Raw genomic sequence first — 21189 nt, forward strand, 5'->3', positions numbered from 1 at the left:
TGTAGTTTTTATGCTGTTTTTAATTGTGCACTACAATAAATAATTACTATTTTTACATTATTTTATTGTACAGCATAAATTTGTTCAGTCATCTCATTTTTCTGCTATTCTCAATTGCTTTATAAGTCATCCAAATGCTGAGAAAGTCACTCTTTGTATCAGCCTTCCTCTGCTGAAATTTCTGCATTACTTTTTTCCCCTTAAATCTTAGTGAGGACTATGGAAAAACATTCAAGGACATCACAGATCTTATTAACAACACTTTTATCAGAACAGAGTTTGGAATGGCAATTGGACCCGAGAATTCAGGGAAGGTAAGATTTGCTAGTATGATTTTGCTAACAGGGAAGTAAGCCTCCAGGTGGGACCTGGGGATCTTCCAGAATTACAGCTTATCTTCAGACTACAGAGATCAGTTCCCCTGGCAAAAATGGATGCTTTGGAGGGTGGACTTGTGGCATTGTACCTCACTGAAGTCCCTTTCCTTCCCAGACTTCATCCCTAAATCTCCAGGAGTTTCCCTAAATGGATCTGGCAGCCACATTCCTCCATTGCCCACTGGTGACCTGAGGGGACCTGGCAACCCTATTTGGGAAGCAGTTAGTCTCATCCTTTGTACTAAAAGAGGAGTTAGCCTCTAGCTTATTAGTAAGAGTGCTAACTTGAAACATGCTGGAGTTGTGGATGCCCAAGGCTTAATGAAGTTGAGCTTTGTTTCCTGTTCCCTAAATTATACCCATTTGATTCGGTCAAGAGTTTGGCCATTTGGTTAGTGTATCATATGCACAGAGCACCAGCAGGTGCCCTGTGGGGCTTGCCAGAGGCAGCTTCTGTTTAGGGATTGGAGTACCAAAGGCTCATCATCTTGGGTGACTTCAACATACATGTGAAAGAGCCTGCCTCTGGTTCAGGCCTGAACCTAGTATCATCCATGGTGATGCTAGGGCCCTCACAGTGTGTTGCTGGCCCCACCTATAAAACAGGCCACACCCCAGATTTGATCTTTGGTGCACTGGAACTGCAAGGAATGTAGTGCCATGATAAGACTATACTCTGAAGACCCAGCTCAAGCTCCCCCCTCCTCCCTCAGTGGGTGGAGGGTGCATTTATGCCTGCCCACAGAGACTTATGGATCCAAATCGTTTCCTGAATGCTCTGTGGGACCCAAAGCCTGCAAGTGAAGTGCTAGATAAGATGTTGATGTCTGACAGAGTCTATGACAACCACCATTGATGGAATTGCTCCCTGATGCCCTCTCCTCCTCCAACCTAAGCCAGCTCCTTGGTATATAGAGCTGTGCCAAAGGAAACAGAAGATGAGACAACTAGAGCACGTTTGGAGGAAGACTCGTGATGAAGCTACAAGAACATCTTATAGAATGCTTATGAAAGAGATGGCAGTGAAGGTGGCCAGAAGAGAATTCTATGCCACCTCTATCACATCCACAAGCTTACACGCAGCTCAATTATTTAGGGGGAATTGATCACTTAGTGCCTTGGAAGAAAGGCATACAAACATTAGTGAATTTGGCCTTTGTGAGCCACTTGTGAGCCAAAGGCCTATGTAAGCAGCTTTGCCGATAAGATCTTGCAGGAGCTAGAGTTCCCTTGGCCACCTTTGGAGAGAACTTTCAATTGCTTCAGCCCACGTACCCAGTCTGAGGTAGACAGGTCACTAGTTTTAATGTATGTATAAGGCTTTATTGTTTTCAGTCATGGGCCATTACAATGTTTGATATCAAAGTGGTTGATATCAAAAAAGCAATAAAACAGTTAAAACAATTGGCCTTGGCCCCTAACTTGTTGAATGAATGTGCTCCTGAAGAACATCAGAGCCCTGATGCAGTACAGTTCAAGATGGAGCCCTTCCACCAGGCCTACGGTTGAGGCCAGCACACATGCAAAACATCATGTGGGCCTCCCCTGTTGGTACAATATCTCTCACTGGTTCCTCCCTCGAGGGAGAAACCCACCAGACAATCAGCTCTGTACATACATGCATCCAATGATGACTAAGCTACAGTTAACTGTTTTAGAGTTTTTAACTTATTTATCATATGTTTTGTAATGTATTGTATTATGATGTAACCCACCCTGAATGGCAAGGCCAAGAGGGCAGGCTATAAATATAATGATAAATAAATATCATAAAATATATTCTAGACCAGTGGTCTTCAGGACCTGGGACCTGCTCAGCTACAGGCATGTAATAGGAAGTTATGTGACATCAGAGCTACATGAAAGAAGCTAGATCTATGACCCTACTGGTGGCAAGGACTGTGGGGCAGCAAACCAAGATATCTGGGGTCAGGAAACACAAGCAGGCTGGCAAAGAATCATTAGCTAATAGCTTTCCAATTGTCTTTTTTCTAATCCAGGCTTTCTGAACCAGGGTTTCCTGAAACCCTGGGGTTTCTTGACAGCCCTGGGAAGGTTTCCTAAATGGATGGGAGTTAATTAATTTTGAATATTATTTTTAAAAAATTGTTAAGCATTTATTGAGTGATATGACCATATATGGTCATGTTGACTCCCCCCCCCCCCCGGTCAATAATGGGCCTGGAGCAGGGTGGGAAGATGTGAGGCCCTGGGTGGGCATATACTCAGCTATGCTTTCCAGCTATATTCTGCACGATCATGCTACTCCTGTGGTTTCTTGAAGCCTGAAAAATGTTTCAGGGGTTTCTCAGCCATAAAAAAGAGAAAGGCTGCTGTAATCAAAGAAGTGAGTTTGGCCATCTCTGCAAGTTCTGGCATCTTCAGCAGCCAATCCTCTATTGTAGGTACTCTTGTAGTTTTCCCATTCTGAGCATATATATTGCTGTTATCAAAATAAAGTCCCATGACTATTTTCAAGCTGTTTATCAGTCTCCCCTTCAAAAAGCTTCTGGTTTCATTTGCAGATTAATATTCAAAATATTCTGCATCAATACATTTATTTGTATCCAAAATGTCTTAGCTTTGCTACAAATCCACCACATATGATAGAAAGTTTTTTCCCCATTTTTCAGTGGGAAACCACCTCTGAAGGTCTGTGGCCTTGAAAATCCTAGGGGGTTGCTATAAGACAGCTGTAACATGATGGCAAAAAGAAAAAAAGATAGTGAATCGAGTACATTTGCACAAAATCACACTGCAGGTTGTGCAGTGGACCAAAGTAAGGGAGACGGTGCTTGAGATTATTTGAGATTTTCTGGTCTCTGACACTGTGTTTTTTGCTTTGCTTTAGTGAGGGATTTTTACCCTTCTTCAAAACTGCCTAATGTGAAATGCACAGTAATAGTTTATGTACAATCTGGTAATATCTGCATGTATATATAAATTGTATCCGCTATGTTCTGTCCATGATTAACTGATACTGTGGATGAAGTATTAGGGTTCACATTGAAAGGTGACCTGATCCTTGTCTTCTTGTTTAGGTGATATTGACAGGGGACAGATCTGGACTATACTATGGTGGAAAAATCTTCAGATCAGATGATTTTGCTAAAAACTTTGTACTTACAGAGATCCCTTTTCATCCTTTGACTCAAATAGTTTATCATCCTCAAAATTCTGATTATTTATTGTCCCTCAGCACTGAGGTAAGTCTAGGACAACTGTATTGTTCACTAGTTTCTTTATTCATTAGTACTGAGGTAACTAAAACCTACATTTGAGATCCTGGAAATCACTGAGGCAAAAAGTATTCTTGAGCAACCCCTGGTGGTAGTAATTTGCACCATCATAGTTTCTTCTCTGTGATTACAGTGGTTCATTGTATTATATCGGCAGTTCACAAACCTTTAAGAGGCAGATTGAGAGTTGCTACACATTGCAGTTTAAATAGACATTGAATACTATGGTAGTTTAATTATGGCAAATTTCAAGGATTTGTCACTGTCATGTGAATGCAATACACAAAATAACAAGCAATCCTGCAAATGTTTCAGGGCAGCTTATGGATATCCAAGAACTTTGGTGCTAAGTGGAAAGAAATCCACAAAAATGTTTGCCTGGCAAAATGGTGAGTAGATGAAAAACAAACATTTTCTCTATGGAAAGTTAAACATTTAATTTTCTCTTGGTTTCAGTAGAGCTGGCTGTTTGCATTTTGCAAAGATGACAGGCTTCAAATTAAATATTCAATGCTGTTTACCCAATTCTAATAAGGCATTTGCTTATGATTTCATTGCTTTTAAGAAATTGACTATAGCCACTTCTGTCTGCATTCTTTCACATGTTTTATGCTTTGGCTTAAGTCACCAGTTAGAGGCTCTAAGGGAAATTGGGCTGTCTGCTCTCTGCTGCCTGCCATTCCTCCCCCTCTCCCACACCATCTTTGGAGAAGTGTTTCGATAAGCAGCATCTATGGCATTGGGATTAGACATGTTGGGAAGTCGTGAGCCAGCCCTGCTACTGTCTCTTTTTTGTCTAAGTCCCACTCTCCAAAACACAAGGAAGAGTATTGGAGCATATGATTTCACTGGCTAGAGCTCTCTTGAGTTCTGTGCAAGCTAAGCTTCAGCATAAGAGTTTCAACTTTTAAGATAAAACATTTGAGTTATGCACAAAAATGTCAGACTGCTCCACTTGTATTTCTGTGGTCCTTTAACATAACTACTTAGTTTTTTTCCTGTTTGTATTTCTGCCCTGACCGAGGTTTCCCTCCAAGCACGTGATGGAAGTGGGCTGTAGCCCATGGAAGTATGTGTCACAATAAATCTGGCACTCTTTAGAGAGCCATGAGACTTTTTTTAGTTTTATTAGACTTAACATCACTGCCTCCTTCTGGAATTGCTCTATATAGCTGTCCCATGCTATGGGAAAGCCCAATAATTTTAAGAGATCTACTTTTGCATCATGTGCTATAATTTATTTCAGACTATTGGCAGTGGGCTGAAACACTGATTCCAAATGTTCAGCTGTCGGTTATTCAGTTAGCCGGCTTTCCTGCCTGTTGCTTGTATGCCATTTTTTCCCCTCTTGACTGTTTTTAGGGGCTCTGGAACAACCATCTTCTTCACCACCTACCTGAATGGCTCTTGTAGTAAGTATTTTCAGTTACAATGAATAATTGCACTATATCTTAGAAGCTTCTCTACAGATATGAGTTCAGTGGTTTTCTTACAGCCTATCCTTAGAGCAGCCTTTTTTAACCTTTGGATCATGGAAGAATCTCTGATATATATTTTCAGGCTTCAAGAACCACTGGAAGTGATTTCAGATGGACATGCCTCCCTGCCATGCCCTCCGAAAGTGACATGTCACCAGAAGCGGCATCAGCCTTTGCCTGCCTTTCGCTCCCTCTCCCTACATTTACTACTAGCATGGTGGCTCTACCTCATGTAGGCCAGAAAGAACAGCAGGAGCTAAGACAGCCTGGACCTCCCAGACCACACCACAAATTACTCTTTCCCTTTGATTTTTACACTTATGGCCTCTCCACCAAGCCCTCTGGGCAAAGGTGGCCCGTTCCCTAGCTTGTGGCCAAGTCCATTCAGGCAGGAGGGAAAAGGCCATGGACCCCCTCCAGAGTTCCTGCAGACCCCTGGTTGGAAATCCCTGCTTCAGAGTATATATCCAACAAAAGCCTTAATAGCGTCTCAAGTAACTCAACAAAGGACTGACAGCATAGATGGTTTTGAACACAAATGCTGTTGATGATGCATAATGGCCAACCTGTATTGATTTTAATATGATAAAATGACAGTCCTGCTGTTTCAGTATATTCCTTCTTGCAGTATTTGAGAATTTCCTCCAGTGACCCATCCACAAAAACAATTGGAAGCTTTATAAATTTAGTTTTTTTTCCCATAATGCACTTCATAAGGGAAATGAATGGTCACAGGAGAAGAACAAGGCACAGGTCTGCATGTGCTACAGCTGCTTCTTAGGAAGTTTAAATGGAATAACCTAATGCATCCAGAAATTTCAAGATGCTTTCTGTGATTGGCAAAAGGTATTCTCATGCCAGAGTGCACAGAAAGACACCTGATGCCAGACAAATTAAGCATTGAAGCGCAGTAGGTTTGTGGGAGAGGTAGGGTAAGAAAACAGATGGATTTAGATTGCAGAACGGAGATGAAGTTTTCTTTGGCTGTAATGTTTCATCACTGAGGCTACAATCCAAAGAGTAGACCTGAATGGTTGCTGCCAGCTGATGGCATGTGTGTGGGAGTTTTGGAAAGGCTGGAATTCAGTTCGATGAAAAAAATGGAATTCATTTAGATGAAAAAATCAGTTCAGCCAGCCGTGTCGACTGCCATGGTAGGAGACAACAACTGCTTCAGAGCTGTGGCTGAGAGGGAGGACTAGCCACAGATCCTTAGGACTGGGTGTGTCACTGTGGAGACAGGAGGTGTTTGGAGGTGAGCATGATGAAGGCCAGTTAGCAGCACTAATAAGTATAGAATAGTTCTGAAAATTCTATACTCTTCCCTCCTTTGAGTTTATTCTTTCTCTGTAATTGGAGCAATATTAATTCATGCTTTTCATTCTCAAGAAGCTGATCTTGGGTTGCTGGAACTGAAGAGGACTAAAGACTTTGGAAAGTCATTTAAAACTATTAGAACAAAGATCTATTCCTTTGGTCTGGGTGGACGCTTCCTCTTTGCATCCGTCATGACAGAAAAGGTGGGACGTTCTCTCTTTGTCTGGTTTCTCTAGGCCTAACGTTCTTAGCTTATAGTGTTTTTCTGTAATTAATGGTGAAGGAGAAATCCTTGATGATGGGTCATGCTGGCCTATATCAATTCGCTTGAAGTACAGCTGACCTGAACAGGCACGTCTGAAGTAGGTTCAGGTCATCTTTCCTGTGAAAGACCAAACGTTTCATCTTGCTAGTGAACAGTGTTCTTAAGAAGCTGAAGTGAATAAAGCTTTAACCAAAGAACAAAATTGCTCAATCACCAAGTTGTTAGAGAAAATGGCCACTTTCATCCCAATAAGAATTCTTGAGGCATATTTATTCTGCATAGCACAAACACCTATCTTGGTGGCAGGATTTCTTTATGTGGTTTTTGCTGTTTCTCGACTGTATAAACTCCCACAGGAACACCCATGGCATCAGTGTGTATGCAGTACATAAGTGTTATTGTCTTCTCCAGGGTAATACAAGGCGAATCCATGTGTCATTGGATCAAGGTGAAACCTGGAATATGGCCCAGCTTCCTTCAGTTAGTCAAGAACAGTTTTACTCTATCTTGGCAGCTAATGATGACATGGTGTTCATGCATGTAGATGAACCTGGAGGTGAGAGAGACAGGGATGGGGCGGGCAGTTGTGGCTTGCTTAAACAGGGCAAATCTTTACCAAATCTGTATTGATTCAAGTATTTCTGCCACCATGATTAAAGTTGTAAATCAAACCAAACAGATTGTAAATTGAAAGTTCGCCGGTAGTTGAATTGTCATTTATAGAAACCACTCTAGGGCTAGTTGTATTATACGCACATGGCAAACTGTTTTTTCTCCCTTTCCACACTATTTAGAATAATAGAATCATAGAGTTGGAAAGGGCCATACAGGCCATCTAGTCCAACCCCCTGCTCAACGCAGGATCAGCCCAAAGCATCCTAAAGCAAGTTGGACGTACTGTGTGTACTTGTTTATTTGTATCTCGAACACTCTCATTTTGCACTTCATCTAGCTTGTTTTAATGGCTGTTAGAACTAAACATGAGTCACCTGAGTCTGGGCGTAATAATTTCCATTTTAATGGTAGAGCTAAAATGATAGCTGTATTCTGCATTGTTGTTGTTGTTGTTCTCCCATGCAGATACTGGACATGGCACAATTTACACATCTGATGATCAAGGCATCATATATTCCAAGTCCCTAGAAAGGCATTTTTACACCACAACAGGAGGAGAGACAGACTTTACCAACGTAACCTCCTTGCGGGGCACCTTTATCACCAGTGTTCTCTCAGAGGGTCAGTGTTTAGTCGCAGTATTGTTTCACATTCCAGGTGTGTTCTGATCAGCTTGCATAAAACAGGAGCTCAGCTAGGAAGGTAGTTCAAAAGTTAACACATTAGTGGAAAGGAACTGAGGCATCTTTGGAGATGGGAGTCAGACTCATACAGCAGACTTTTTGATGCTTGTACCAACCAGCTAGCTGGGAATCAGGCTATTTTGACACTAAATTTTCCTGTGGTTATTTGGACTGACAGAAGTATACTTCTTGTCATCATATCTAAGGTGTATTCACTGTTCTTGCAGCACTCAGTTGTCGGGCAGGGGAGGGGAGGGGTGTCAGTGTGCTACCTTCTAGCCCAGAGACGATTCTCACTCTGCTCCCAAGAAAAAGCTGTTACATGGGATGGGATGGGGCAGGTATTATGCTGGGGGTAGCTCATTTAGCTCCTGTTGGGGTCCTGGATGGTCCACTTAATCCTTTGGGTTGTACACCACATGTAGGATCTTTACAAAGATGCACTCTGTTTCTCTGAAATGGCAGGAAGAAAGCTCCTAAACTTGGCATCCTCTCCCTCCCCCAGGATTCCTTGCAAGAGAGTGAATTTGGTACTCTGTATTTGAGGGTGAAGCTGTTCCTGATTCTCCACTACCTTGTTTCAGGTGGTGGTTTCTGCTGTTACCTCCTTAAGCTTTGATTTGTAGCTGCTTCTTACTATAAGAATTCCTTGGCCTTCAACTGATCAGTAGAGTGCTCTGACTTCATGGATCTTGCTGTATGGTAGTGAAAATGTATTTCCGTCCCTATTATACAACCTGTCCCTTTTTGGAGCATTTGTGATGTTCCCTACTGCATATCATGGGGGAGGATGCCAAGTTTAGGAGGTACAACTTCCAGAATATACAACGCAAAGGCAAGTGCTTACGTTTCTTCTTTTCCCTTCCATCAGATAATTCCATTCAGTCAGTGATCACTTTTGATCAAGGTGGGGAATGGTCACGCTTGAGGAAACCTGAAAATAGTAAATGTGATTCGACAGCCAAAAATAAGGACAAGGTTGGTGTGATTATGTATATATATACTGGCAGAAATGAAATTGCAAGGAAAAAATGTCAGGCTAGGATTAAGCTACATGCATAGAAATAGGTTTTACTGAAATTAGAGGGCTGAAATGTAAGTCCAGGATGTCTACATGCCATGTTGGTGCAAATGTCATTTAGTTTTGTCCAATATTAAAGTTTTAAAATTAGAGTGAAGTACATCTCAGTTGCTGGGGCTTTTGGAATCGCTCTTTAAGAAGATGTGTCTTGTAGTCTTCATCATCTCATGCTGAAGGTGGTACATGTGTTTAGCATAAATTAGCTAGTTAATGTTTATAATTATCTGGGTGAACAGAAACCCAAATAAGCACCAAAGACTTAAAAACTATAAGAAAAAAATAACACCCACTACCACCACAGCAAATATCCTAACGACTTCCAAGTCATGGCTTCCTGTTGTAAAACTGTAGTCCTCTGACGTTTGTATCAGAGTCCTGCTTGGGGCTGCCCAGTTATCCTCATGTGCGGCTGCCTCTATGCATGTTCCATGTGGCAGGCTACCAACCTCCTCTGCTCCTTACAGTCCTTCTGTCCTATACAGTTCAGGAGTTGTTCACACCACCAGTTGTAATCAGGATTGACTACCTCAGCTGACAGAATCTCAGACACCCTGATGCTCCCTTGACTGCTCTGGACTTTCCTCTCTTTCTTCCCGCCACCACTTTTCCTCAACCATTGCACTGCTGCTTTCTTCCTTCATCATTCCAGAAGCCAGGGCAGTGGTTGTGCAGAGTTGTGTATGATTCCCTGACCCCCACCCTTTATCCAAGTGAACCATTCTGCAACTGCAATCTATGGAGTCCAGAATGAAGATACAAGACTTTGAAATCCACTGGAGGATTCCCATGAATGGAACAGGAGAGGAATTTTGCCCAGTCACTCCTCTTTTTGTTCCTGGGAGTTCCCTGACCCCAGAAGCAGTACTTAGGGGCTTCAGCAAAGACAGGGGCTGTGAAAATGTCATGTTCCATGCACAGAAAACTGTGTTCTGTGAGAACAGCTCTAACAGGACTGTGACTAGTTCAAGGCCACCCAGCTCACTGCATGTGGAGGAGTGAGTCATCAAACCTGGTTCTCCAGATTAGAATCTGCTGCTCCTAATCACTAAACCAAGCTGGGTCTCCTGATCTCTGAGTAGTTCTTTTAGTTTTGCTTTTAATGAGGCAAAGTCTTTTGTACTGCTACCTATTGTCTCTTGCTTTGCTTACTTGAGTGTTCTTATATTTACAGTGCAGCCTTCATATCCATTCAGCCTACAGCATCTCCCAGAAGCTGAATGTACCAATGGCACCTTTGTCTGAACCCAATGCTGTTGGAATTGTCATTGCTCACGGTATTGGACTAATGTTATGTATGCTGGGAGGACGGGGTACAAATGAATATGCAAAACAAATAAAAATACACACAACACAACTAGGAATAATTGTGATATGCAAAGGCCTGCCATGTGGTCTTTTCCTGAATTGCATATTCCATAAGTCTAACAAGGGGTGGCAGCTATTTTTGCTTAGTAAGGGAGGACAGAAGGAGCACACATCCAATAGTGTATTCCAATAGTGCATTCTCACTTGTTCATGTTGAATGCTGTTTGCAGGAAGCGTGGGGGATGCCATTTCAGTAATGACCCCGGATGTCTACATTTCGGATGATGGCGGCTATACCTGGGCACGGATGCTTGAAGGACCCCATCACTATGCCATCTTGGATTCTGGGGGCATCATTGTGGCCATTGAGCAAACTATGCAGCCTATCAATGTGATTAAGTATGCAAGATCTTATTCTGCTGATGCTTATGTGGTAGAGGGTTTAGAGCCCCATTGTTCAGTTTCTGACCATACAACCTCATCACTAAATCTGACAGTTTCTTTCTTTTTCTATGCCGCTAGCTCATGGCAGCTTGCAACAATTTTAACCAGTAAAACAATAAAATCAGAAACAAGGCTACATTAAAAAAAAACATTCCACCAACCTCCCCCACGCTGCAAGATGCAGACTACTGTCATATGTGCCCAGGAAGACATGACACAGACAGGGTACAAGAAGGTACCGAAGGAGGGGCCAGATCTTCCTCAGCCTGGCCTCAACCAAGAGTTCCATCTTGCAGCCCCTGCAGAACTGGAGAAGCTCCTGCAGGGCCCTCAGCTCCTCTGGGAGCTCATTCCACCAGGCAGGGGCCAGAGCCAAAAAGGAACCATGTCCCTGTAGAATGCAGGAAACAGCCTTCCAGTAGTGTGGTTGGGGAAATAGCAATGGTAAAGAAATAAGGAAGAGTGGTGAAATGGCAGCTGTGTAGGTTTAGGCAAGGCAAATATCATTGATATGGGCAAGGCCCTTCAAGAATGTGCATATTTGTGTCAAAACAGTTTTGGGAGAGAGTGGAGCAAAGCTGGGGGAACCCAAAATGTGGCTGAATGGGTGTGGCCACAGACTTGTCACAAACTTCTTTCTGCAAACCACAAACAGCAAAATTTGATATCCAGTTCACGCCCATCCTTATTGACCATTTTTTACTATCTTGTTATTAAAGACTTCATGAGACTTTAAATAAAACACACTGATCGTGCCAAGCTTCAGTCTTAATCTTTGTCTGTTCTTAGATTCTCTACAGACGAAGGACAGTGCTGGTATGAGTATGTTTTCACTAAAGAACCTATATCTTTTACTGGCCTGGCCTCAGAGCCAGGAGCAAAGTCAATGAATGTCAGTATCTGGGGATTTCGGGAGAACTTCCTGTCCCGTACGTGGATCTCTTATACCATTGACTTCAGTGAGCTCCTCAGCAGGGAATGTGAGTAACCTTTTGCTTTTCATTATGTGGATTACCAGTCTCTCTCTGACTCTCATGTCTTTTATGTTCATAGTGGAAACTGTTAAGTTTTAATCTGGGAAACACTGTTGTAAGAATACTGATACAAGTGCAATACAAACTGCCTGTGTTAGTGGCTGACAGCTCAGTTATGTGAGTTGTTTATATGCAACTGTGGAAGAGGCTGCAGCAGTAAAATGGAAGAACAGCAACCTCTGCAGCTGAGAGTTGGTGATTGTCTGAATCTACATCTTAGTAACCATTATTCCATCTTGTTCCCTGCATAGTTTTATGAGCTCACAGTCAGTGCTAAAATGGAGGAAACAAAGACCACCAGTTCTCCTGCTTGGTTAGCATTTTCTCCTTAAAATGCTCATGTGCTTAATAAAATAGGGAATGGATGTTAGGTTCTACCAGTAGGAGGCCAGAGGCCAGGAAGGGGCTCACTTCCTTTTCCAGTGTGTCTGTGAACACTGTGAACACTGTGAACACTGGAGAAGAAGGAGACATTCCTTCACCTTGGTTCCCTCTCTCCCTGGCCTCTGCCTGTTCTCTGGCTTAGAGGTGAAGTCCTGACCTCCTCTGGTCTGTCTCTAGGCAGGCCTTATTAAGGAGTACCTGGGATGGCACTTCAGACTCCCACCAATGCATCCCAAGTCCCTTTAGTGACTGGCCTTCCCGTCAATGGCCACCTAAGCCTTGCTGTTTTTCCTCCAGCTTTTAGAACGCCTCTCCTAGCTCCTCCTCCTTAGGGCTAGGATCCATCCCATATTTCCCCAGGCTGTTTCTGTCCTGCTGGACCTTCCACCTTGTCTCAAGGAGTCCCCAAAGCTCACCCTTTTCCCAGTTCCCCATCACTGACTAGCTGCCCACTGCTGGCTTCACTCAACCTTGGAAGTAACATCACCACTCACCTTCCCTCCCCTGCTCATTCTCTGGCAGCCAAGGACAGTTGCCCAAGGCTCCTGCTGCCCAAGCAAGGCCAATCAGCTCTTCCTCTACTTGTCAGTTGGAGGAAGGCTTTCATAGGTTGGGGGAAGGCCTGCTAAGTGAAGTGGTAGGATACAAGGTACTGATTGTTAGAAATCCTTTAGTCCTCCTGTAATAACTGGTATCATCATAATGACAAGGCTATGATGCTATTATTAAATCCATGTTTATGGGTTTGATTTAACTTAATGAATTTCTGGTTCCATGCTGGATATTCCAAACTGTGTTAGAAGTAGGCATTAGTCACAGAAATCAACCTGTAGTGATGCCCGAAGACCAAGCCAAACAAAGATCCAGTGCATTGGATAGCTTTGCTGAAATTTTTCAGAGATAGCCCTGAATTCTAGCCTACATCCCACCCCTATAATTTTGCTGCAGATTCCAATGCAAAGTATTTCAGAATGGCCAGAATAGTTCTGCCAAATTCAGGATGGAATAAAGTTTGACACAAAGTTTAGCCCACGAGGTTTTGGGTTATAATTTCAAATGGATAGCTATGTTAGTCCCTTTTAACAATGTAGAACAGAAATCAACATGCAGCTTTAAAACTAATTCAGTTTATTCAAATGTAAGTTTTTGTGAGTCAGAGCTCACTTCATCAGATGTACATGTGTGATTAGGTCATCATTCCTTTCTTTAGGTGAGGAGAAGGACTATACAACATGGTTGGCTCATTCGAACAATCTCAATAACCCTGAAGATGGCTGCGTATTAGGGTACAAGGAAGAATTCCGACGCTTGCTCAAGTCCTCGATCTGTCAGAATGGACGGGATTATGTGGTATCTATGGTACCATCTGTCTGCCCTTGCACCTTAGATGACTTCCTCTGGTATGTTTTGGGACTTCTTCCTGTATTCCTTCTTCATAGCTGTATTGAGTGTTCTGAATTGGCCTGTGGAATGGTGGTTCCTTCTCCTTCTCTGAAATATTGTCATGGGGGAGGAATAATTATTTGTGCTAGGTGGACTTGTCACCCGAAGTGGAACTCTCTCTAATTTAACAACCCAGAGTTGGTTCTTATATGCCGCTTTTCCCTAGCTGAAGCGGCTTACAGTCGCCTTCCCTTTCCTCTCCCCACAACAGACATCCTGTGGGGTGGGTGAGGCTGAGAGAGTGCTGATATCACTGCCCGGTCAGAACAGCTTTATCAGTGCCATGGCGAGCCCAAGGTCACCCAGCTTGGTTGCATGTGGTGGAGTGCAGAATCGAACCCGGCATGCCAGATTAGAAGTCCGCACTCCTAACCACTACACCAAACTGGCTCTATTAATGCCATATTCTTGTTTTCAGAGAACACAAGAAAGGTCAGAAGAAGAATAAATAAGAATAGATTGTACATGCAAAACAGGCCGTATCAGAATCACCGCACAGGATGATGGTTCGAAACTCAGCAGACCAGGTGCCCAAAGCCAGCCTGCCTAACTGCCACCCATACTTGTAGCAGGGCTCCATTCCTCTCTCCGTAGCTGTTCAGGGCCAGATTAGAAGTCTGCACTCCTAACCACTACACCAAACTAACTAACAAACAAATGTCCATGATGTCCATCACCATAATCTAAGCTGCAAGTTCTTGTAATTGGTGTGTTCTAAGTATTGGGAAAACAGAAATGGATGTAACAGTAGAATTACAGCTGCATGTTTATTACTTTAAAAAGATTAACATTTGGTTTCCAACTGTTGTGCTGTAGTGATTTTGGTTACTACCGCCCAGAAAATGAGTCTCACTGTGTGGAGCAGCCAGAGCTGAAAGGTCATGACTTGGAATTTTGTCTTTATGGGAGACAAGAGCGGCTAAAGACAAATGGGTAACTTTTGCTTTAATTTTTGATCTTTGGCACTGAGATGTAAGTTGATTTCTCTAGTCATCATCCAAAAGTTGGTGAATGAAATAGGTTTTTGGCAACATCAGAAAACAGTGTGACACATTGAAAGACAGCACTCCTAATTTCTGAACACACTGGAGATTTGGAGCCATAAGAAGGGAGGTATCTTGCAGTTGTGACTATAGTAATGTATTAAGTTTGTCAATCAGCCATATAATGTACCCTACAGGCATTTAATGCTGGCATAGGGTAGTTATTAATTTGGGATCAAAGGAGTAATTATCTCAGTTTGTAAATTCTGTGATCTAGTGAAGCAGTACTGCCTGGTTCCTCCCAGCATAGCGTGTCTAATTTAGTCAAGGATACATTAAGAAAGGCCTTTACTTGGGCCTGTTTCCAAAGATTGCTTTCCATCAGCAATCTTATATGGGAGATCTAACAGTCTCCCGTTAGATAAACGTTTATGCCCCTGCAATCTGAACCAAGTAGAAGATCTCAAACACTATTTGCTATATTGTCTTCTTTATGATTCTGTCCAACCTAGTTTGAATCAAATACTGTTTTGTATTTCTGGTTCGGAAAAGATCTGTCTCTGATCCAACCCAGAGTTGACGATGTTTATTGTGCAACTGTATGCTATTTTTAATCTTTAAAATATTTTTCTAAGCTTTAATATTTTTAGTCTGGATTTATTTTAATTATTGTTTGTTAATACACTTGCTTTAATTGTTTTACTTTTGTTCTTATAGTTGTTATGGCATAAAGCTGCAACAATAAACTTATTTACTTAGTATCATCCTTCTTCCCCTACCCTCCGCCCTTCCTGCCATGGGCTGGTCCTCACCCCAGGCACAAGCAGTACTGCACACTGAAGTATTCTTAGATGAGTGGAACATCCCATATGGTTTCCAGTTCTTTTCCCAGAAAATGGAAGCCGTCCCTGGGGCTGCCACCTGGCCTAGAAGACGGCTGGCTTGTTAAAAACTATTTGAAATGGGCAGACTGGAGGTTGTACTGCTTGGTAATTAAGAAAACATATTGTTTGGTCATATTTGAGTGATTCATGGCCTGGGAAGCCATCACTTCTAAAGGGGCTTCCCTAATGATCTTCCCCCTCAATTCCAGATATCGGAAGATTCCAGGAGACAAGTGTGTTGGTGGGAAACACCCTGACCGGGAAGAGACTGACCTGAAAAGGAAGTGTACTAGTGACTACTTGAATTTAAGCCAGTTGGTAGGTAGGACACAGGAGGTGGTTGAAGAACTATAGAGGGCAGGAGGAGGCAGAACAATCTAGCCTCCATAAAACAAGCCAGCGGAAACTGACTGCTAATAGCATTTCAGATGAACAATTTTTTAGAATTTGTTGCCAGGATTTAAAGCTTTCTAAAATTGCTGCTGATGCTGTGATAGTATCCTAAATTAGGGAAGCCATCAGAGGACAGCTTTACTAATTCATCTGTCTTCCCAAATGTTTATGATCTTGATGTTCAGAGCAGGAAGTGAATGCAGGGACCTGAAGCCTGTGGTGGGCAGATGATTGCACAAGTGTTTTGTAATTGCAGGGGCCTTGTCCTTCTTAGCAGTGTGTCCTATAAACTTAACCATGTTGTCAATGAGGAGATTATGCAAAATGAAGCAATTTCTCCCCCTCAGCAGCTGTTGAATCTGATCAGCTACACATAAATAAACTGGCCATTGACACCTGCTTTCTTTGTGGAGCTTTGGGAAAATTCTTTTATTCAGTAGCTTCTTTTGTGAATTTGTATACATTGATCGTTGCCCATTTATAATTTTTATTTTTGTTAGGCCTTATGGAAGCGAGATGCTTGAACTGAACTAGTCTTGCTTCATTCTTTTTGCAGTCTGCCTCTTCCAGCTCCACTCCAGTCATCCTGGCTGTCATCGGTTTGATGCTCACCACTGCTGTAGCGGGAGTAGTGGTTATTAAGAAATACGTTTGTGGAGGAAGGTAAGGTTTTCCCAGAGCAGCTTGCCATTTCTGAGTGCTGAGATAAGCCAACTGACACCGGATGTTCAGAGTACACTCATACACACCCCTACCTGATGTGGAAAGGCAATAATGGGCAGCGAAAAGGTTCAGCGTTGCTCTGTGCCCAGTGATCTATAACCAGTATTTCACCTTTAAATATGTTGGTTCAGTCTTTGTAATAATCAGGCATTGCTATAAAGCAGCTGTGATTTCTGCAAAAGAAACCTCAGAGCAGTATCAGCAAGAACCCATGTGAAATCCTTCCCAACGTGAGCACCTCTGCCTCTGGTTAAAACACACTGAAAAAGCAGCCATAGACTTAATTCCTTTTGTGTGTGTTTGTCATGCCCCCTAGGTTTCTGGTGCACCGATACTCTGTCCTGCAGCAGCATGCAGAGGCCAATGGCTTTGAAGGAGTTGACACGCTAGATGCCGCTGCCCATGCCAGCAAAACTGGTTACCATGATGATTCGGATGAGGCAAGTGATTGTCACGGATGCATGTTGTGTGAGCTGTGCAACTTTCTGGCATAGGGAACTGCATGATTCTGGCTCCTTCCTGTTCTGAAAAGTCAATAGCTCTATGCTGCTGTGGGAGGGCGTGGCTAAGACCTGCTTAATAGCTGAGCTCCATGTGCCACCACAGTGGGGTAATGTTCCTGTTCCTGAAGGGCTTGTGTTTCATGAAGATGCTTTCTACTCTTCTGCTCAGGACCTCCTGGAGTAGCGACCATGGGATGTACATGGATTTGGGTGCTGCTACGGAAGGGCAAGAAGGTCTGCAGTCCAATGTTACTCCCAACTTGGATGCCTTTCCTGCGTCTAAGAGATTCTGTATCCCTGTCGCTTCCATCACAACCAACAAAGCTGCAAGAACTGCATTGGGGGGTGGGGTGGGGAGGATGACGCTGCAGCTCTGCGGAACAAAGGGAAAAACTTCTTTAAAAATGTAACATTATCTTAATCAGTTTTTTTTTTGAGATCTTAAGAGAAAACTAAACAGGAACGTGAAAGCAACATTTCACTGAACATTAGCATTACTAGATACAATTGACTACGCTGCTGGGAGAAGGCTCGATAGCCCCAGATGGGGACATGTCCCACCCCTTCACTCTGATGATAGTTATTGAAGTTGCTGCAGTATGTCTGGGTCCAGCAGTTCTCCTGACAAGCAGGACAATGAGATGCTAGGGAAGGGGCCAGAGGGTGCCTAAAAGTCGGGCTGTATGCCAAAATGGGGCTGCTTTTAACAGTAGTGTAATTAATTGGGTAGACCTGTGCTGTGCTAAGCAGAATTTATTCTGAGGCCAGTGGTAACTCTGTGGCTGGGCTCTATGATTCCAAGGAACTAAACTGTGAAATCAGCATGTGTGCTAGCATAAATTTTTAAATAACTCTATTTTGGGGTGGGGGGAGAGATAATTTTATAGATCGGGGGACTAAGTGGTACACATCTTTATAAATAAAACTTACTTAGAATGTTATCTTTTGAAGTAACAGAAGTTGCCTGCTCTAGATCGGGTTCCTGAAGGAAAGCTTCATTATGGGCAGCCCCATGATGATATCCAGTGTTGTTTTTCACTATGCACCCATTTCCTTGAAAGCAATAGAGTAGTGGTAGCAAGCTCTGCTCCACTTTGTCATTGTGCATTTAGCAGCTCCTGTGCATTGGTACCATTAGACTTTTGTTGCCCATGTAGAATCACACTTTATTTTCCAATGAGACTCAGTTCATTGAGAATACTATGAAAGTAATGAACATTTGCTTGGTTTATTCCCTATGAGTGATTTTAGAAGCCAGTTTTGGCCGGAAGCAAGGTAATCTAGTTTTCATATTTTTCTAAAAGTTTCTTGAATTCTGTACTTAAAAGTTGGGATGTTGAGGTACCTATAGGTGCTCAGAGCATCTAGTGACTATTGGAACAGGAGCGCAAAGCTGCTCATAAAGGAAAATGAGGGGAAAATAATGCTACTAACCCAGACCTTGGTATAGTTAGCATTCCAGATGTCTTTTGCAGTAAAAGTGCTTGGGAATCCTTGGGGGAGTGAGGCTTTGTCTAAACTCAAAGACCTTCACAACAATGTTGAGTATTATATTGACCATTTTTAGTCTCTGGCATATGGCCACCAGGCATGGGAGGACTGGGCAACAAATGGTTTAGAAACCAGCACTGGAGAGTGAACACTTACTTAAATTATATTATGCCAGTGCTCTGATGCCTATGAAGGGGAGATTTCTGGACTAGTTGTCTTGGTCATGGGTATGTTAGTCACTGGAAACCTTGTGGTGCTGCGCTTTTGTTTAGGTCTGCATTAGCTAGAAAGTACAGTTGTTCTAAGTATAGCAAGCCCTTGTGAAAAATCAAACTGTTTAACTTACATTCTTGTCAACAGAAGGTAAGGCCTGTATGTTCTCTCTTTACGCAAATTGTTGCCTGTCTCATTACTACATGCATGTTGTGCTAAGCATGAGCCCAACCTGTTTGACTCATAATAATGTTGGTTAGATTGTCATTGGAGACCTCTAACAAGTGAAGGGTTTGGTAGGGACTTCTTTCCTAAGGTACACTCAGCTATTGAAGACACCCAAGCAATTCAAATATATTGCTAAAGTTGCAGAGGTTTCCAACCTCTCCCCCCGCCCTCACCACAAACTCCAGCAGCAGTGAGAGTAAAAATATTACAAGCACACACTTGCCATTGTTTTTGCTTTATAGTGCTCTGATGAAGCCCTTTACTCCCCCTTCATTTATTATATCCCAGAGTATAGTTGCCTGTCTTTAAAGTATATTAAATATTTAAAGTAAAGTCCAGTGAAATCAGGTAACTCAGTGGGGCTAGGTGGGGCTTCAGACAAGGGTGTTCTTAACATAGCTGAACTTCTTTGTCCAGTGCAGAACCAGGTGTAATTTTTAACAAACCTCCAGCCATTCCTGGACTGAGAAGACAGATAAATTTGAACTGGCTAAATTCTCCAGGGATAGTCACACTAGTTTGTTGCAGTACTGCAGGGTCCAGTAGCACCTTAAAGATGAAACTTTTTTTTTTAATGGAGTAAAATTGAACGCTGTTTTTTTAAGGGGTGGGTGTTGTGATGGAGCGGGCAGAAACCTTAATGTGGCATAAGCTGACTTCTGACTGTTGACTCTTCCCATTAACTCTCCATATTTTCCCTGTGTATTGAAAGGGCAGGGGTGGGGGAGGATGGGGAGGGCAAGATTATCCCTGAGAACCACTCTAGGCCCCACTATCTATGTCATGGCTTCAGTTGTCAGCTCTTTTTCCTCTGCAGGCTTCTCTGTGACATACTGGCTGATTCTACAGGACTCGAAATCTCCCCCAGTAATCGACCGATGCAGGGGCTAGTGGCTGCAACCTGCTTGCTGCCTTATGCAACAGCAGCCCTCCTCTTGTAGTGCTGAACATGTTGTTGCATCTTTACTAATGTTGTAAGGATGCTGCCCACCAACAAAGCAGTCACAGAGATATTGCCGTGCATGTGCTTTGAAGCATTAGTGTTCCTCTAATGTCAGTGTGGCCCTCCATACTTCTTTTTCCCCCCCATAAACTTCCACACCATGTGCATAATGGCTGTAGAATTACCACATTACAAAATAGCCATAGCTGATACACTCCTCTACACAATTTCCTAAGATGTACAGTCTGAAGCAAGATGTGGAATGAAAAAGTAAAAGGAGCCATGTACAGAGTTTGTATATAAGCCTGGCTATATTATAAATTTGTACTGGTATTTTTCTGTATATTTGCAATATTTGAGTTAGAAATAAAAACAAAAATGGACTTTTACTGAACTTGTGATGTCATTTTTAATATTTTTCAAATGTATGGTCTTTAAAGTTGCAATGTGGTAACATGGAACATATTGGAGCAGGCTGGCTGCACTACATAGAACTTGAACACAAGAGGGAGAGCTGTATCTGTGGTTGCTGGTGTGATGTTTAGCACTGACTGCAGGCAGAAGGGGAAGGGAGAGGCAGCTAAGAGCAAATTAATCTGACACTTCATTCTTGGCCTGAGTTCTACATGTTTCCAGCCGAATTCCTGTAGGACATGTTTCTTAGATATGTCTTGGTGTTATAATTTTTCAGTTTGATTCATGACCAGACAATTTTAAAAATCACACACACAAGTTAGTCTTGCAGCTATTTTGAACAACAAAATGTACAATAGGGAAGTAAGGAATCAAATTTGGCAGCAGGTTGGGTTGCTTCAATTCCCTGAACAAAACTATTTCATCAGCAGATCACAGGACAACAGTAATAAGAAATCCTAAAGCAAACTGAGCAACCCCAGCTAGGGAGAAACCTATAAACTCGCCCTCCAAGCACAGCTACCATATCGCTTTTAACATCTCTCTGTAGCCATTTCTAAGGGACTGAGTGAGTTCTAAGAGAACTGTGACTGCCTCAAGGTCATCCAGCAGGCTTCATGGAGAGGAGTGGGGAATCAAACCTGGTTCTCCAGATTACAATCCACCACTTTTAACCACCACACCTTGCTGGTGTAGAAATTAACATGCTCAGAGCCATAACTGCTTACCAAATTCTGAAGAGGGAACTT

General features: G+C 42.7%; 1 protein-coding gene across 2 annotated transcripts in view; it reads left to right on the forward strand.

Annotated features, from left to right (window-relative positions):
- SORT1 (sortilin 1) overlaps positions 1-20415 on the forward strand; it is a 58756-nt gene extending 38341 nt beyond the window's left edge. The window contains exons 4-20 of one of the 2 annotated variants that reach the window (XM_077334230.1): positions 212-314; positions 3419-3583; positions 3932-4005; positions 4979-5028; positions 6484-6614; positions 7088-7232; positions 7757-7912; positions 8846-8952; positions 10227-10329; positions 10591-10759; positions 11594-11784; positions 13433-13622; positions 14482-14598; positions 15742-15850; positions 16482-16588; positions 16965-17088; positions 17321-20415. In XM_077334230.1, the coding sequence (XP_077190345.1) occupies positions 212-314; positions 3419-3583; positions 3932-4005; positions 4979-5028; positions 6484-6614; positions 7088-7232; positions 7757-7912; positions 8846-8952; positions 10227-10329; positions 10591-10759; positions 11594-11784; positions 13433-13622; positions 14482-14598; positions 15742-15850; positions 16482-16588; positions 16965-17088; positions 17321-17335 (2056 nt within the window). In that variant the 3' untranslated portion in view covers positions 17336-20415. The remainder of the gene's footprint in view (positions 1-211; positions 315-3418; positions 3584-3931; positions 4006-4978; positions 5029-6483; positions 6615-7087; positions 7233-7756; positions 7913-8845; positions 8953-10226; positions 10330-10590; positions 10760-11593; positions 11785-13432; positions 13623-14481; positions 14599-15741; positions 15851-16481; positions 16589-16964; positions 17089-17320) is intronic. The other variant, XM_077334232.1, reaches the window with a different exon arrangement.
- The last annotated feature ends 774 nt before the right edge of the window (positions 20416-21189 follow it).

This window comes from Paroedura picta, chromosome 4 (assembly GCF_049243985.1).
Source record: "Paroedura picta isolate Pp20150507F chromosome 4, Ppicta_v3.0, whole genome shotgun sequence".
NCBI classification, from domain to species: domain Eukaryota; kingdom Metazoa; phylum Chordata; class Lepidosauria; order Squamata; family Gekkonidae; genus Paroedura; species Paroedura picta.